This window comes from Neomonachus schauinslandi, chromosome 3 (genome assembly GCF_002201575.2).
Source record: "Neomonachus schauinslandi chromosome 3, ASM220157v2, whole genome shotgun sequence".
NCBI lineage: Eukaryota > Metazoa > Chordata > Mammalia > Carnivora > Phocidae > Neomonachus > Neomonachus schauinslandi.
Window position 1 is genome coordinate 139798720 of NC_058405.1, and position 19827 is coordinate 139818546.

Here is a 19827-nt window from a genome sequence, read left to right on the forward strand (position 1 = left end):
CAAAATTATAAGAACATGTACCATACCCATCAGGATAAACTACAGGAACAGTTAATCTATCCAAAAGTGATTTCCCAACTGCTTCAATTTCATCAAATTGCTCCTCATCATTAATAGCTTCAGGCTCTTCCGGACAGTCTTGCAAAATCTGCAACAAATAAAATGGCAACATCAATCAAGAGATAATAGAAAGGCAATCAAGCTCATGTGAATTCAGTAGATTGAAGGTATTTTTGTTTTCTTCTTAGCATCTCCATGTACACCATTGTACAAGATTGATTACTGGTGAAGTTGGCTCAAAAAACTCAAATAAAATGAAATACATAATCCTTACTAATAATATATAATTGGAGTACAAAAAGTCTACAGTGATTTCCAAGAAAAAAATAATACTAGACTACTATTCAGAAAGTAAGTTCAAACTGTGCTTAAGAAATATTCCTTCATTTATTATTTATTGTACTAAATGTTTATTTAGCAGCTTGGGATGTGACTGAGATATAGAATTTGACCTCAAACAGCTTACAGATGTCGAAAATGAAAGAAAATATAAATTCAAAACAACATATACTCAGAGTACAAACACATAACTGATGGGATGACCTATATAGGCACTTTACAGTTATTTTAAAAAACTGATCTGCTGACTTACCTGATGTAAACTGATAAGGTTATAATTCAAATACAGGAAGTTCTACAGTCCTTGGTAAAATACTATTTTCCTTACCTATTATCATTTAAATTTAACAAGGGGAGGAGAGGAAGAAAGAAACTGCTATAATTTATAACAGCTAAGTCTATAGGTATTGACCCACACTAGTCAATATAGTAGCAAGCCTAGTGAACACTTGAAAGGTGGCTAGTCCCTCAAATTGAGATGTGCTGTAAGTCCAAGATACACACTAGATTATAAGAAAAAAACTGCAAAATGTGGGGAAGGGAGAAGAAAAAGAAGTATTTATTTTTGCAACTATTTTTGCATTATACTTAATCTAATCTGTTTATTTCAGCATTACTCATAAAAAACTTTATATAAAATTCTAGATTCAACTTAAATATTTTCCCAGTCATTATACTCTATAAGTTGCTTATAGTTATTATGATTATATTTATGCTTACCGGTATAAAACAAAATGCAATAAAGAAGAAAATAATATCTGATAACAAAAAGCTTTACAAAGGTTTGAGCAGTAAAGAACCTTAAATTGTGCTAATTATAAGCATGATAAAGGCCACGTAGCAGAAGAAAAAGGAACATTAATATTCTAAGCAAAAAAAACTCTAAACCATTTACATTCTTATATGGCCTCATAAAAAAGTCTAGATCTTGAAATCTCCTTGCAGATACATTTTAAGTTTTTACTTAAATTCCAGTCAGTTAACATAGTTTAATTAGTTTCAGGTGTACTATACAGTGATTCATCACTTGCATACACACCTGGTGCTCACAAATGCCCTCCTTAATCCCATCACCTATTAACCCATTGCCCACTCACCTCCCCTCTGATAACATCTCTGTTCTCTATAGTTAAGTCTGTTTCTTGGTTTGCCTCTCTCTTCTTCCCCTTTGCTCATTTGTTTTGTTTCTTAAATTCCACATGTGTAAAATCATATGGTATTTCTTTCTCTGACTGACTTATTTCACATAGCATAATACCTTCTAGTTCCATACATGTGGTGGCCAAATGGCAAGATTTCATTTTTTTCTAGCTGAATAATATTCCATTGTGTATATATCCCACATCTTCTTTATCTATTCATCTATGGATGGGACACTTGGGCTGCTTCCATAACTTGGGTTACTGTAGATAATGCTGTTATCAACATCAGGGTGCATACATCACTTTGAATTAGTATTTTTGTGTTCTTTGGATAAATCCCTAATAGTGGGATTGCTAGATTTAAGGGTAGTTCTATTTTTAAATTTTTGAGGAAACTCCATACTGTTTTCCGGAGTGGCCTTGCAGATACATTTTGAAAGCAGTATCTTAAAAAGTTATCAGTAGTGTTAGAAATTGAGCCAGTAGTCACCCTTGGACAGGAGGCAGAGGCAGCAGGAACAATGTGATTAAAAGAGGGTGGCAGAACTTCTGGGGTGCTGGTAATGTTCTGTTGTTCAAAGTGTGCTGATTTCACAGGCATGCTCACTTTGTGAAAATTCATTGAAAAGACCGAATTCAACAAACATTTATGATTTGTACACTTTTCTGTGTTAATATACTTCAATAAAAACTTTTCATTAAAACAATCAGTATGGGTGCCTGGGTGGCTCAGTCAGTTAAGCATCTGCCTTCGGCTCAGGTCATGATCTCAGGGTCCTGGGATTGAGCCCCGAGTCGGGCTCCCTGCTCAGTGGGGAGTCTGCTTCTCCCTTTCCCTCTGCCCCTCCCCCTGCTTGTTTGTGCATGCTCTAATAAATAAATAAAATCTTTAAAAAAAAAATTAAACAATCAGTAGATAAACAAGTTTAAGCCATTTTATATACTTTCACCTTCATCATTGTTACGCCTATTTTAAACCAACCAAAACACTGACCTACGGAGTTCAGTGACCAGCTCAGCAAGAGTTGACTATAAACACTTTCCAACAGAAGTACATTAGAACACTGCCCAATTCCTGAGATTCCTGGTCACATCTCTTCTGTTCTACAGACGAGGCTATATCACATTTACATCTTCAGTTTCTCACATTTCATATTGTATTGAACATCCCCTACACAGAAATTTTCATTCTGAGAGATCAAAACAAAGTTAACTACGTAACAAAGCTCCTCTTCAGAGTGGAAATGTAAGGATTGGTGCTATAAATTTTCTCTGTGCAGAGTTAAGAAAAGGGCTCGGGCGCCTGGGTGGCTCAGTCGGTTGAGCGACTGCCTTCGGCTCAGGTCATGATCCCAGGGTCCTGGGATCAAGTCCCACATCGGGCTCCCTGCTCTGCAGGGAGCCTACTTCTCCCTCTCCCGCTCCCCCTGCTTGTGTTCCCTCTCTCACTGCGTCTCTCTCTGTCAAATAAATAAATAAAATCTTTAAAAAAAAAAAAAAAAAAGGGCTCTACTGAAAATTTGCCTAAATAACACTACATATTGCATTTTTGGTTTCCGGGACTAATGAATTCATTAAATAAATTCTAGAATGAATCTTTAAAGATAACACATGAAAAAAAGGTTTTATTTTCATCTTTATTCTCATTATTTTTAGCTGGGTAGTCTCTACTTTAAACCTTATAAAATTACAAAGTGCCCTTTTAAAAAATTTATGACAATTAGTTGCAGAGGCAAAATGTCCTTTCCTTGCATAATGAAAGTGATGGGAGTTGTGACACCCTAAAGATAGCTCATTCTGGGGGTCAGGTTTGGTAAGAAGAGAAGCACTATTGAGAGACGACTCTTAGATGATTTTGGATTTCTCCAACCATAGTAAGCCAGCACTGGTATGGATCATACTACCCGAGAATTTGATTTGAACTCTCTAAGACAATATATTATATCTAAACAAACTTTAAACAATGGGATTAATATAAGTTGGAAAAAAACACAGGCTAATCACATAATTACAATATTAAAATTAATACATTTTAAACATATACAATAAATACTACTGAGACTACACTTTTAAAAAAGCGAACCTTTTCAGCATTTGAGTGAAATGCAATAGCCATTTCCAGCCTATGCACTCTCTCTTCAGATGCTATTGTAAATTGTTTCCATACTCTGTTCAGTCGAGGAAGTGTGTCTCCAGATGACCGAGATGTGCAGCGCAGAGACTGACACAACACAACTGTGGCCTGTAGCAACTGTCTTCCATAGTCATAAGTGCTCTAAAAAAGAAAAAGTAAACATGAAATTATAGTAAAAGAATTCTGAAAAGAGAGTCGGGAAAGTGTGCAGGAAGGATTGTGGTTGCAAATAGGTAACACTACTGGAAATCAATCCTGAATGACTCCACGGCACTTACTACTACAAACTAACTGCAGGCATAAAGAAGGATGGGGAAACAATACTTTGAATTTTTTCTTTCTTGTTAGGCTTTGCTCTCTTCTTCTTTTTTTCCCCATCTCATTCTTGTCAATTCCACAGGCCAAAAAGAATGTCTGATCATTCATTAGCCAAAACAAATGGGTGAAGATGGGCTCTTTATAGGTCACTTTTTATCCCATACAGGAAACCACAATTGTTCACTGAGAACTCAATTATTAGGGAAAATAAATTATGATACTTTTCACACATACACAAAATCTGTATTGTTAAACTAACACTGGTGAGATACAGAAACTGGGGTTTCTACTGTACTGATATTAACACATATTTCTTATTAACTTTCGTGAATTAACAGTTGGATTGCCTAAAAAATGGCATAATATAAAACATAAATCAGAGGGAGCATACAGAACCTGTATTCAGGAAAACATAAACCCTCTCAAGTTTATGCAGGCTACTTTTGATGCACCAGCTGACATTTTCTTAGTTCTGTGATATTTCTGGAATAACATAACTAACCTTCTTGGACTTGGAGGGTTAAGTTACATTATAATCATGCAGAAAGCTATTCAAACACTGAGCTTGTAGAAAAGGAAGATAACCAGTTCTGCACCTGTGCAACATCAACAAATTTTCTATGCTTTTCCAGTAAAACTTTCGTTTCCTGAGCATCATCACCCAATCTGATGTGGGTCTTAAGCAGGGCATCCAGAAGTTCACTTAGCCATTCTACTGCCTAAATAAAAATAAAGAACAGTGAAGCTGGATCCATAACTCTTATTATATCAAAACACCATATTTATAAAAAGAAATTTACTACCATATGATTAATCTATTAGTTATAACCTAAGTGCTTAATAGCTTATTTCATTAAATGAAAGCTATATGAATTAATGACTTTTCCTCCCCCTCAAAATTTTTAAGATCTAAGGACAAGATACATTAAAGAGAAGCACTTTTTTAAAATTAGTAGCACATGATTTATATGAACAGATCAAGTGTTCTCCTTAATGTCCAAGCACTAGGTATTATAGAAGACTGATGAATCACTGAAATCTACCTCTGAGGGTGCCTGGGTGGCTCAGTCGGTTAAGCAACTGCCTTCAGCTCAGGTCATGATCCTGGAGTCCCTGGATTGAGTTCCGCATCAGGCTCCCTGCTTGGCGGGGAGCCTGCTTCTCCCTCTGACCCTCCCCCCTCTCATGAGCTCTCTCTCTCTCTCTCTCTCATTCTGTCTCAAATAAATAAATAAAATCTTTGGGCGCCTGGGTGGCTCAGTTGGTTAAACGACTGCCTTCGGCTCAGGTCATGATCCTGGAGTCCCGGGATCGAGTCCCGCATCGGGCTCCCTGCTCTGCAGGGAGTCTGCTCCTCCCTCTGACCCTCCCTCCTCTCATGTGCTCTCTCTCTCATTCTCTCTCAAATAAATAAATAAAATCTTAATAAATAAATAAATAAATAAATAAATAAATAAATAAATAAAATCTTTAAAAAAATATTTAAAAAAAAAGAAATCTACCTCTGAAACTAATAATATAACACTATATGTTAATTAATTGAATTTAAATTTAAAAAAAAGATCATGTGTTTATATAATATGGATCTTACTGGAATCTAATTACAGATTTATGTTACTATTTAAAATCATAAAGTTCCTCTAGGTCAACCTGAAATGATGTTCTCTGATGCTAACTACACAAAAATAGCATATGGCTCATCTAGTTGAAAAACCCTCTTGCAAGTTAAAAAAGCAATGTGCTATACCAGCCTTAATCCTAGCATGTAACTAACAAGTAAGTCAACAATAATAAATAATAAATAATCCCAATTTCTCACTCAATAGAGGATTTCATTGAGAAGATAAGTCAAATGAGACCAGTAAAATAACTGGAAGTAAAAAAACACTTTATTATTTTAATAAGGTAAACTAGAATTTGACTTAATCCATTTACTTTCTAAGAACCATGAAAAGTACACTTTTTTTTTTTTTTACAGTTAGGTGAAATCAATCTTTTAAGGGAAGACAACTACATCATGTGCCTGATTGATCTTTTACCTGGGCAGCATCTTCTTCACATTTAAACAACTGTACCATCTGAAGCATCTTTAACCTTCGCACATCTACCATGTCTTCACATCTAATAAACCCAAACATAAAGGCAGAACATCATTTCAGTTTCATTAATAACTATTTTAACATCATCATCTGGCACACGTTTTGTAGTATATTAAAATACTTAATCCTATATACCATGGAGACTTCAACTACTTTGTATTGATTTGTAAGAATTTTAAGGATATCTGTTACATCAAAATACTTCAAAACTTCAAAATACCTGAAAGACACCTAACTACAAACCCTCTTGAGGATAGAATGGATTCTGGGAAATACTGAAGCAAAGCATGAAGTAGTACACTAAAACCCAAAGAAATCTCTGTTGCCAGTTAACATTAAACAAGCTTCAAAGATAAACATATAAAGTTTCTCAAATACTCATTTTGAGGATGATGCTCCAAGGAAATAAAACAAAAAAAGTTATGAGGAAGGATACTGCATCATAATTAAAGGGTCTATCCAACAAGAAGATCTAACAATCGTTAAGTAATTATGCTCCTAATTTGGGAGAAGCCAATTATATAAACCAACAACAAAATTAAAGAAACACATTGATAATAATACAATAATAGTAGGGGACTTCAACAGTCCACTCACTGCAATGGACAGATCATCTAAACAGAAGATCAACAAGGAAACAAGGGCTTTGAATGATACACTGGACCAGATGGACTTCAAAGATATATTCAGAGCATTCCATCCTAAAGCAACAGAATATACATTCTTCTCGAGTGCACATGGAACATTCTCCAGAACACATCACATACTGGGTCACCAATCAGGTCTCAAATGGTACCAAAAGACTGGGATTATTCCCTGCATATTTTCAGATCACAATGCTTTGAAACTTGAACTCAGTTACAAGAGGAAATTTAGAAGGAACTCAAATACATGGAGGTCAAATACATGGAGGGTAAAGAGCATGGAAGTTAAAGAGCAAGTTAAAATGTGTCAATTAGGAAATGAAAGAATTCAAAAAATTCATGGAAACAAATGAAAATGAAAACACAACTGTTTAAAACCTTTGGGATGCAGCAAAGGTGGTCCTAAGAGAGAAATATATAGCAATACAAGCCTTTCTCAAGAAACAAAAAAGGACTCAAATATACAACCTAACTTTATACCTAAAGAGCTGGAGAAAGAACAGCAAATAAAACCGAGAATCAAAAAGAAAAGAGAAAGGACCCAAATGAATAAAATCATGAATGAAAGAAGAGAGACCACACCAACACCAAAGAAATACAAACAATTATAAGAACATATTATGAGCAACTATATGCCAACAAATTAGGCAATCTCGAAGAAATGGATGCATTCCTAGAAACGTATAAACTACCAAAACTGAAACAGGAAGAAATAGAAAACCTGAACAGACCCATAACCAGCAAGGAAATTGAAGCAGTAATCAAAAATCTCCCAACAAACAAGAGTCCAGCGCTGGATGGCTTTCCAGAGGAATTCTACCAAATATTTAAAGAAGAATGCCTATTCTTCTGAAGAAATGGAAGGAAAACTTCCAAACTCTTTCTATGAGGCCAGCATTACCTTGATCCCCAAACCAGACAAAGACCCCACCAAAAAGGAGAATTACAGACTAATATCTCTGATGAACATGGATGCCAAAATTCTCACCAAGATACCAGCCAGTAGGATCCAAATGTACATTAAAAGGATCATTCCGGGGCACCTGGGTGGCTCAGTCAGTTAAGCGTCTGCCTTTGGCTCAGATCATGATCCCAAGGTCCTGGGATTGAGCCCCCCATCAGGCTCCCTGCTCAGTGGGGAGTCTACCTCTCCCTCTCCATCTGCCTATTCCCCAGCTCATGCTCGCTCGCTCTCTCTCTCTCAAAAATAAATAAAATCTTTAAAAAAATTAAAAGGATCATTCACCACGACCAAGTGGGATTTATTCCGGGGCTGCAAGGGTGGTTCAACATCCACAAATCAATCAACGTGATACACTACATTAATAAAAAAAGGGACAAGAACCATATGATCCTCTCAATAGATGCAGAAAAAGCATTTGACAAAGTACAGCATCCTTTCCTGATTAAAACTCTTCACAGCGTAGGGATAGAGGGAACACACTTCAATATCATAAAAGCCATATATGAAAAGCCCATAGTGAATATCATCCTAAATGGGAAAAAACTGAGAGCTTTTCCCCTAAGGTCAGGAACACAACCGGGATGTCCACTCTCACCACTGTTGTTCAACATAGTACTAGAGGTACTAGTCTCAGCAATCAGACAACAAAAAGAAATAAAAGGCATTCAAATTGGCAAAGAAGTCAAACTCTCACTCTTTGCAGATGACAAATACTCTACGTGGAAAACCTAAAGACTCCACCCCCAAATTGCTAGAACTCATACAGGAATTCAGTAAAGTGGCAGGATATAAAACCAATGCACAGAAATCAGATGCATTTCTATACACTAACAATGAGACAGAAGAAAGAGAAAATAAGGAGTCAATCCCATTTACAATTGCACCAAAAACCGTAAGACACCTAGGAATAAACCTAACCAAAGAGGCAAAGGGTCTCTACTCAGAAAACCACAGAACTCTCCTGAAAGAAATTGAGGAAGACACAAAGAAATGGAAAAACATCCCATGTTCATGCATTGGAAGAACAAAGATTGTTAAAATGTCTATGCTACCTAGAGCAATCTATACATTCAAAGCAATCCCTATCAAAATACCATCGACATTTTTCACAGAGCTGGAACAAATAATCCTAAAATTTGTATGGAACAGAAAAGACCCCAAACAGCCAAAGGAATGTTGAAAAAGAAAATCAAAACTGGTGGCATCACAATTCCAGACCTCAACCTCTATTACAAAGCTATAATCATCAAGACAGTATGGTACTGGCACAAAAACAAACACGTAGATCAATGGAACAGAATAGAGAACCCAAAAATGAACCCTCAACTCTACAGTCAACTAATCTTCAACAAAGAAGGAAAGAATATCCAGTGGAAAAAAGACAGTCTCTTCAACAAATGGTGTTGGGAAACTTGGACAGCCACATGCAGAAGAATGAAACTGGACCATTTTCTTACACTATACACAAAAACAGAGACTCAAAATGTATGAAAGACCTAAATGTGAGATAGGAATCCATCAAAATCCTAGAGAAGAACACAGGCAGCAACCTCTTCAACCTCAGCTGCAGCAACTTCTTGCTAGATACGTCTCCAAAGGCAAGGGAAGCAAGGGCAAAAATGAACACTGGGATTTGATCAAGATAAAAAGCTTTTGCACAGCAAAGGAAACTGTCAACAAAACCAAAAGACAACTGACAGAATGGGAGAAGATATGTGCAAATGTCTTATCAGATAAAAGGCTAGTATCCAAAATCTATAAAGAACTTATCAAACTCAACACCCAAAGAACAAATAATCTGATCAAGAAATGGGCAGAAGACATGAACAGATATCTCTCCAAAGACGACATCCAAATGGCCAACAACAGACACACGAAAAGATGCTTAACATCACTCATCATCAGGGAAATACAAATCAAAACCACAACGAGATACCACCTTCATACCGGTCAGAATGGCTAAAATTAATAAGTCAGGAAATGACAGATGTTGGTGAGGATGTGGAGAAAGGAGAACCCTCTTACACTGTTGGTGGGAATGCAAGCTGCTGCAGCCACTCTGGAGAACAGTATGGAGGTTCCTCAAAAAGTTGAAAATAGAGCTACCATACGATCCAGCAACTGCACTACTAGGTACTTATCCCAAAGATACAAATATAGTGATCTTAAGGGGCACCAACACCCCAATGTTTATAGCAGCAACGTCCACAATAGCCAAACTATGGAAAGAGCCCAAATGTCCATCTACAGATGAATGGATAAAGAAGATGTGGTATTTATATAGAATGGAATACCACTCAGCCACCAAAAATTGAAATCTTGCCATTTGTAATGACATGGCTGGAACTAAAGGGCATTATGCTAAGCAAAATAAGTCAATCAGAGAAAGACAAGTATCATATGATCTCATTCATATATGGAATTTAAGAAATGAAAGAGAGGATCAAAGGAGAAGGGAGGGAAAAATAAAACAAGATGAAATGAGAGAGGGAAACAAGAAGAGATTTAATCATAGGAAACAAAATGAGAGTCACTGCAGGCGGGGAGACGTGATGGGATGGGGTAACTGGGTGATGGACATTAAGGAGGGCATGTGATGTAATGAGCACTGGGTATTACATATGATGGATGAATCACTGACCTCTACCTCTGAAAATAATAATACACCATATGTTAATTAATTTAATTTAAATTTAAAAAAGACAGTGAACAATGTAAGTGTCCAACAGAAAAATGAAAAATTGTGGAATATTCATGGAAAACATATTTTATAGCAGTGAAAAGACTAACCCACTCATGAATTATTGGTTTTAAATCTCTCAAACATAATCTGAGCTTTTTCTTTAAAATGGCATTTTAATAAAGCTTGCAAATAAAAAAAACTTAACACTTTTCATTATATTACATTACCCAAAGTAGTATCTAATTTTGAATTAAAAAAAAAAAAAACAAAAAACACTCCATCTATGTTCCAAAGAGGAAAAAAAACTCTATTGATCTCTGGGTGTAGAGAGACACAATTCAGTGTTTTAAAATTTTACAGTGATGTACAGATTGAACTTTCAAGGTGACTTTAGCTAACTCAGCTCTGATCCATTCCCTTCGTCCTCATGCAATTCCATGTACTTTAGAGGAAGGGGGACCTCACTACAGTCTCAAACACTAATGACCAATTACCTAGAAGGCACTGAGCTCCACGACAGTCAGTGTTCTTAAAGAAGCTGAATAACAATATAGAAACCATTGTCACAAGGGTATTTTTTATAAGAATGCCCTTTATAAAAGCCCATAACATAGTACTAAAATGAATTTGGTTAAAGTAATTCTAACAAGGGACTAAAAGGAAGTGATGATGAGAAGTACTTTTACAATCTGAAGGTAAACAATGTAAGACATTTTAATGATGAAGATGATATCATAGATATATTTAATGCATACTGTCAGGTGTCAGATAATGTGCTTCACGGTCTCAACTATTAGGCTGGTCCCATTTTGGGCAGCAGACTTTTAAACAAACAATGTGGTGAGTGCTACTGCAGAGCTATGTAAAGAGTTCTATGGGAGCAGGGAGGAACAAGTAACTAACATGCCTTACAAATCTGAAAAGCCTTCCAAAAATAAGTATCTCTGAGTCTTGAAAAATAAGTAAGAATCCACCAGGTAGAAAGTGAAGAAAGAAGTATTCTAAGTCATAGATTCATGAAACAGCACGATGCATTCAGGAAAATAAAAACAACTGTGTCTGTATGGGAAAGATGTAGGAGATAAGATTATGCAGGATTGAGTTATGAAGTCTCCTACACTATTTCAAGGAGACTGAACTTCATCTGAGAAAACAGGAAATCATTGAGCGGGGTTTTATGATTAGATATGCACTTTACAAAGATTATTCTCATGTACAACAGACTAGAGAGGATCAAGGCCAGAGGCAGGTAAGAGAGGAGATCTTAAATAGAAAATGTTCAGGATTCAGAGACAGCAAAACTTAAGATATTTGATCAGGCTATACGGGATGAGGAAGAGTATGATTTTAGGATAAATTCCAAATTTGGTAGCTAATGGTAACTTTAACCTAGATAGGAAATTAAAAGAGAAGAGCAAGTATCTGGACATACTAGGTTTCAGGAATGTGTGGGGCATCCACCCAGAGATACTAGTAGGCCAAGTGTAATTATGGGTTCAAAGCATAGGACAGGAGTCTGGGTCAGAACCATAAATACTCAATCACAATCAAATAAAAGAAAGTCATTCAAGTAGTGAAACTGTCCAGGGAGAACACATAGAATAAGAGGACTTGGCCTCAAAACAAACCCTGAAAGCAGTGAAATTAGCTAGAGAACAAGAAACCAGTGAAGAAAACTAAGAAGAAACAGAAGGCCAGGATCATGAGGGTGTTTTCAAAAGAAGACAAAGCTGTCAGCTAGTTTCAAGAAGAAAAAGTCGGTTGTGTCCAATGCTATTCAGCGTGATCAAGCAATATGAAGACCAAAAGTACTCCCTGGATTTTGAGCAAGATCAAGTATTTATTACATGGTAATTACAAAGTCACTGGTGACATCATTAAGAGCAAGTTCAGTGAAATGAAGGCAGAAGTCAGACTGAGGAGGATTGAAAAGTAAATGGGAGGCAGGGAGGAAATAGTATGAGTGTAGATTAGACCCTCAAATGACTTAGCTGTCAGGAAGGAGAATTCTAGGGCTAGAAGACAAAGAAAGGGCTGAAGAGGAAAGTATATGCATGTGTGTAATTTTTTTTTTTAATGAGAGACTTAAGCATTTAAATGAGAGGCAGAGATCAGAGTAGAGAACGAGAGTAGACAGGGAAGACATGAGGGTAAACTTGGCTTATTAAGAACAGAGCTATAGCATCCTTTGTGATTAGAATAAAATAATGAAATGGGTTAAGTTTGCATGTGAGGCTAGAAGGAATTTCTGCCTAATGAGTATTTTCTCTGTGACATAGAGATAATTTGTGAGGTTTTGCTGATACCTTAAAATTTCTAAGTGTGCAAAAATTTCATACAACCATGCTACACTGTATATACTTTCATATATTAATTTAATCCTTTACTTTGTAATGCTCTCTCAGTTGCTACTGCAAATTGAATTTTCAAAGAATCCTTTAAATCCCTGCCTCTATACAAAATAAAACTAAATAGCCTCTTACCCAGAGTCTATTGTCTAATCCTTTCAGAGCAAATATGAGTACAAAGAATGCGTGACAATTTGTGAGTCAGAAGTTTAGATGAAGAAACTGATCTATGTAGATGACACATTTAATAGCAACTCTAAACCAAATGAAAATGGAAAAGCAAAATTCTCCAAAAAGGAGAAAAAGGGTTTTCTTAAAAGATGAAAGAGTCATAGGCTATACTGGAGACATGGAATACGAAGTATTTGGGTGCAACTGAAATTTTACCACTGAATTAAAAAGGGGAGAAGTATCATTAGTTGAACAAATTGTCATTATTTGTTAGTACAATTATATACAATAATTACACTCACCAAAACCTACTACATGCCTACTATATTAACAGGTTAGAACTTCTATTTTGTATGGAAAACAAATTATATCACTTCTCATCTTATTATGTTATTTTAGCAAAAATTAACATTAACAGTCAAACTTTGCCTTTGTTTCCTAAGCTGCATATCTTCCATCACTCCTTGTATGTGGTCCACATTTTCTTTATTTTCAATGGTTACATCCTTTCCATAGGCCCAGGATGCCTGATTGGAGATCTGATCCAGAAGTCCTTGACCTTTTTCACGCAAACCTTGTAATCCTACATCTAAAACAAAAGTTCCTAGATTTAATCTCTTAAACAAAGGAGGTGCTTTCCCTCCCTCAAGTAAATCCTCTCAGCAGATATTGTACTTGGATTCCAAGCATGACAGCTTTGTACATTAAACTATCTTGGGATGGGGTTCTCTGAACACTTCAAGCAATAAAACCCTTAAATGTGGTTTCAATTGAGCTCCCTTCTCATGCCAAATTCTGCCTAAAGAGAATTTCCTAAAGGTTAATTTCCATTGATGATAATTATTTTTGAAAACTGAAAGCAGGAAGAAAGTGTGAAAATTTCTATTTTGGCTAGTAATATTTTTCAATTTGTTTCCTTTGTGCTTTTATGTAGTCCAATTTTTAGAACAAGGCAAACATTTTGTTCAAAATAACATATAAGAGTTACAAAACTTCAAAGCATTCAAGCAATGCATTATCACTGAAAAAGGATGCTGAATATTTTGAGTTCAGGCATCTTCCAGCTTACACCTAACGAAAAGCAAGATTTAGGATAGATTTACAGTATTCCAAACCAGACAAGCACACATGAACTCTTCTTTTCTTTTTTAAAGGAGAAGTATGGCTCTAGAAAACTTCTGATGCTTTGAAATAAACTGCATTTGGCAAATTAATTACAAAATACGTATTATGCCTATGTGTTAAAATAACAAAGGCTGCTAACAAGTAAAATACCCATACAAATATGATTTTTCAAATGCATTCCCTCAAATCCTTTTCAATAATTAATTAATTTGGTTCAATCACGTGTCACCACTTTCTACTAAATCTGTCTTAGCTTTCTGCTTCCTGGCCTCCATTTCCCTTTGCCCTCCTATCCTACCCGGAACAACCCTCCGTTCCCATTTGTACATCCACTATCTCCTCTCCAGTCATGACCTAAGGAAATTCACTGTATTTCCTTCCTACTGTAGTAAAATGTAAAAGGCCTTGGTGTCAAGTGAAATGGGATCATCCTCCCCTTGGGAGAGTAGGTAACCTTGGCAATATTCCCAATTTGGAGAAACAAATGCACAGAACCAAACCGACTATTTATTCACAAGGTTAGGATATAGCAACAACAAAAATCATTGCATAAAACACAGTTTGGGGCATACAGGATTTACCACAGAACACTTCACAGCTAATTACAGCTTATGCATGCACTATAAATAACTGTTCATAGTATATGCAAGACATAGCACCTGTAGATATAGCTGGATAAAGAAGAAAGGCTAAAGGCCCAATGAAGGAAGGGTGACTGACCATCAGTGAAAAATAAACATTTTAGCACGTATTACACCCTTCAAGGGAATAAAACCTATTTTATACTAATTTTTCCTGTGTTTCCTATAAATAATTATAATTAGTTCAGTATAAGTTGACTTGTCTAACAATAGTAATGATATTTCTAAAAAAAGAACCCTTATGTTTCAGCATTTTTAAAATCTGCTTACCAACACTTTTCAGCTTCTCTTCAAGCAGTTTTAAAGTCTGCTGAATCGATGCTCCATCAGCTGGTGCTACATCTACGCACAACATCCCTAATAAGCCATCCAACTGCTGAGACAACTAAAGCAGAGGGACACCAAAGAGATAACCCTGATGTAATCAGCATCTAAAGTGTTTAATGATTAATGAGGTTTATATCTAATGAGGTTATCACAATTACACTTGAAAAAGACTATGCTGTTAAAAGACAAGGACTAATAATTACAATACATGTTATCTGAAAAGACAGAACAAACAGATGCATGCACCAGGAAAACAAAGATTTATATCCAGGTCAGCAGAATATAAGAAAGTACTGAATCTTCCATTTCAATCTATGTTATAAAGCATAAACAGAGAACAATCAAAATGAAATACATCTACTAGGTTGGTACACTATTTAGACAAAAAAGGTTTAGTTGCATGCGAAATGACTTAAAAATGAAAATTAAAAAAAATCAAAGACTTTTATCATCTCCCCACAAGTAAATTATTTTATTGTTCCAGAAAAATAATTAGGAGACATGCAAACCTGCAAAAATTATGTGCAGATAAGTGTTCAGATCATTTGAAGAACAGAAAAGCAATCAGAGTACACTTACATCTTGGGCAACACCATGAAATTCAAGAGCTGCTTGTAAGAGATTCTGCCTAAATTCCAGCTGACTGGCCTGTCGATAGCAAACATCACTAAGCTGTTGCTGCAGTGACTTCAGTTCTACAAGATCTTCCTCATCCCCAGCATTTAAGAGTGCTGCAATTTGCTGATTAAGTTCCACATACACTGCAAACCATTCCTGTAACAGACATGTTGTAAATTAAGGATCAAATTGGCTCCTGAAGAACTACATTACATTTTATAATTCCTCCAGATAAACTAAGTAACATTTATGATAATTTTGTAAGGCAAAAATTACTTAAAGTGAGGATGAGAAGCCCTCAACCCCCAAATCCTTGCACATGACCCCCAGAACTCACTCTTGTCAACGTCAATATCTATCGTATATCTTCATCCTGGTCTCTAAATGTTTCCTTTCCTTTCTTGTTCTACCTGAAACCTGTCCATCCTCAGAGAAAATTATTACCAGACCATTTCTCCCTCTCTCTCAAAACCCACATCTCCTTTAAAGTGCATGCTCTTGGATGACATCCTTCCAAACCTTCCCCATTAAGCACTCTCTTCCGGGGAGTTTGACAAAGGTCACGGCCCTCCTCTTTGGGCCAGCCTTCCCACCGACCCCCACCATGTACGCATCCACGCAGCATTCTTAACTCTGTACCAATTCCCTCTCTCACTTGCAACCATCCTGTCCCCACCCCACCTCAGCTACCTACTCCAGCACATGTGAATTCCTGTCATAATCATGTATTACTATACAGCTCCCAGATCTTCAAGAATCTCATTCTCCAGTCCCCAGCTACTGACTCTCTCATTCACACACTTTAGGACACTCACTCCTCCAACCCGATGAGATTGCCCAATCCACTGACCTGCTGCTTCATGGTCCAGCACTGAAGAGTCTCACGCCCTCACTTCTATCTTTGGTCAGAGGCTATAATCACCTCTCAGAGCACAACCCATGCTCATGCCCTGCTCTCTTCCTTCCATCCAATCCACCTGTCAAGACCTCAGACCTGGTTTCTCTGCCTACTGTATACCTACACCAGAGTAGCAACATGCTTGAATAATAACAACGATGCAAACAGCTGTCTTTTAAAAGTTATAGTACATATAAATATATAGACTCTCTCCACATAAAAATATATAAAGTGTATATAAATAACCTCAAATAGGCCTTCAGCAATCCTATTACATTTCTCTAGTCAGTTCATTTTCCCACTCTCTCATGATTATTTGTTTTCTTCACTCCTTAAATCTCCAACTCCCTTTCCCCCTCTTCATTCTCAGCCAAAAATCTAACTTAATTCAATAGGAAGCAATCAGAAGAGAACTCTCATCTTCTCACCGACAAATCTATGACCCTCCCTCTTTCTGCAGCCCTATGCTTTGCCCTCGCCACTAAAATAGCAGATGAACTGTCCCCGTTTCTCAGGCAGCCATGTCACTTGCACTATCTCTGTCCTCTGTTGCCTACACAAGGCTTTGCCCTTGCACTTATCTTCTCTCTCACATCATCAATTCATTCTTTTCAACTGGATTATATCCACCAGCATACAAATAAGCTGCAGTATCTTATATTAAAAAACAAAATATACACTTAAGATGTGTATTTTATGTAACATATATTACTATACATAAATTAAACTTCAATTATCAAGACCAAGACCATCCCTTAAAGGAGTACCCTATACAAATTCTATCTTCTATTCCCCATTCTCTTTTTAACCCATTCTAATCAGGATTTTGTCCTTCCTGCTCTTAGTAAATTCTCAGTCTTTATCTTATTTGGGCTTTTCAGTTGCGTTTCACAAAAACAACCACTTCCTCCTTGAAATGCCTTTCTCTATTCTTCCCTCAGACACAACAGCTCTGCTGGCCCTCCTTCTGCTTCTTGACCTCTAAGTTTAGGAGTGACCTGGGGTTCAGCTTTCCAAAGGCTCTTTTCTTCTGAATCAATACTCTTTGGGCTTGGATGAGTTCATCTAGTCTCATGCCTTTAAATAACATCTATATGCTGATAATTCCCACATTAATATCCTCACCTTGTCCCCTTCCCTGAACTCAACAGTGATACCCAAGTGTCTACTCACTATCTCCATTTGGATGAGTATTAGACATCTAAAATTTACCCTGTCCCCGAAGCTACTAATTCTGTAGCTCCCAAGCTGCTTCTCTCCCAGTGTTCCCCAACTTAAGAGTGGCTAAAGCCAAACACCTGATCTTTCTAAGAGCAAGTCTTGCTGGCTCAACCTAAGGAATCTGACAACTTCTCATTACATCTACTGCCTTCATTCTATTAGTCTCCTGTCTTCTGTTTTGTTGTTTGTCCCTAGTCCTTATTTTCCATATGGTAGCCAGAGACCTTTTAAAAACATAAATCAGGGCGCCTGGGTGGCTCAGTTGGTTAAGCGACTGCCTTCGGCTCAGGTCATGATCCTGGAGTCCCTGGATCGAGTCCCACATCGGGCTCCCTGCTCGGCAGGGAGTCTGCTTCTCCCTCTGACCCTCCCCCCTCTCATGCTCTCTCTATCTCATTCTCTCTCTCAAATAAATAAATAAAATCTTAGAAAAAAATAAAAAATAAAAAAAAATAAAAAAACATAAATCAGTTCTCTGCTCAAAAATCCCTCCAATGATTTCATGTAACATTTAAAATAAATGTCAAGGGGCGCCTGGGTGGCTCAGTCAGTTAAGTGTCTGTCTCCAGCTCAGGTCATGATCCCAGGGTCCTGGGATCGAGCCCCGCATTGGGTTCCCTGCTCATCGGGGAGTCTGCTTCTCCCTCTGCCTGCCGCTCCCCCCACTTGTGCTCTCTCTGACAAATAAATATTTTTTAAAAAAATAAAATAAATGTCAACTCCCTTTTGTGGGCTAAATGGACATGATTTGGCCCCTGACTCTCAGAAACGTTGTTTTGTGTGACTCCTTACCTTGCTCACTGCACTGCAACACCACCAACATACCTGCTGTTCCTTTGCAATGGCAAGTAAGCTCCAACCTACAGTGTTTTTACTTCTGTGTCCTCAATCTGAGCTGCCTTTTGCTTGAATTACTCCTTCATATCATTTCAAGGTTTCTGATTAAATGTGATCTCCTCAGAGAAGCCTTTCCTAAAAGCACTGCCTTACCTGCTCTCCACTCCCTCTTTCCCAATATGAATTTAAGTTCCACATTATAAGACAGTGCTAATATACCAAGAGCCTAGAACAACATGTGACATTTAGTATGTGCTCAGTTAATATGTACTGAATGAACATATAAAACACTTTACGTCAGACATTGTAGATTAGCCGACATTAAATTAAGTAGGTAACAGGAACTACTCTAAATGTGGTCTACTCTTGTGGCCTGTACCTAAAACTTGGGTTTCTCTAATTTGTCATATTGTTTTATTGCTTGAACTACTATGAAATCTCTGAATATTATTATACAGACAATGTAGTCAGATGTAGAGAAAAGAACAATGGATTTGAAAGACGAACTCAAAGTCTTTTCTCCTTACAAAGGGTGTCATCTTCATTAAGTCACTTATCTCTCAGAACCTGTTTCTTTATAGCAGTGATTTTCAACTGGGGGCTATTTTGCTTCAGAGGGAATATTTTGCAATATTCAGAGACATTTTTGGCTGTCACAACTGGGAGGGCACAATGCTAATGCATCTAGTGGGTAGAGGCCAGTGATGCAGCTAAATTACCCTATAATGCACGGGACAGCCCCTACACCAAAGATCTACCTGGCCCAAAGTATCATAGGGCCAAGATTGAGAAACCCTGTTCTGTACAACAGTGATGATATTATCTGTCTTATCTATCTTACTGGTTATTGTATAAATTAATCACATAATATTATCTGTAAAATACTTTTGAAACCATAGAGTGATTATAAAGGTTAATGAAGATGGATTTAAAGCAGAAAATACAACTTGAGAAAAATATCACATTAGTGTTCTAAAATAGAAAGGGATTTCATAGTCTTCCCAAAGTACTTATAAATTTAGTTAATGCTCTAAATAAATAGATCCAATTTTTTGAAGAAGTAACAGTCATGATTCAGAGAAAAATAGCAGACTAAAGGATTAGCATCCTGGGTCACTATGTTTTACAGTAAGAACTATCTATATCATTTTACCAGGGGTGCTTACTAAAAATACCTAAGCTCCACCCCTGACCTACTAAATCAGAGTCTGTGGGCATATGGCTCTGCAACAGGCAGTTTAACAATCACTTCAGGTGA

General features: G+C 36.8%; 1 protein-coding gene across 1 annotated transcript in view; it reads right to left on the reverse strand.

Annotated features, from left to right (window-relative positions):
- Positions 1 to 19827, reverse strand: part of SESTD1 (SEC14 and spectrin domain containing 1) — a 111214-nt gene that overhangs the window by 3629 nt on the left and 87758 nt on the right. The window contains exons 11-17 of the mRNA XM_021702792.1: positions 15575 to 15769; positions 14939 to 15053; positions 13332 to 13491; positions 6033 to 6114; positions 4590 to 4712; positions 3625 to 3816; positions 27 to 148 (exon numbers count right to left, since the gene is read on the reverse strand). Coding sequence (XP_021558467.1) covers positions 27 to 148; positions 3625 to 3816; positions 4590 to 4712; positions 6033 to 6114; positions 13332 to 13491; positions 14939 to 15053; positions 15575 to 15769 — 989 coding nt within the window. The remainder of the gene's footprint in view (positions 1 to 26; positions 149 to 3624; positions 3817 to 4589; positions 4713 to 6032; positions 6115 to 13331; positions 13492 to 14938; positions 15054 to 15574; positions 15770 to 19827) is intronic.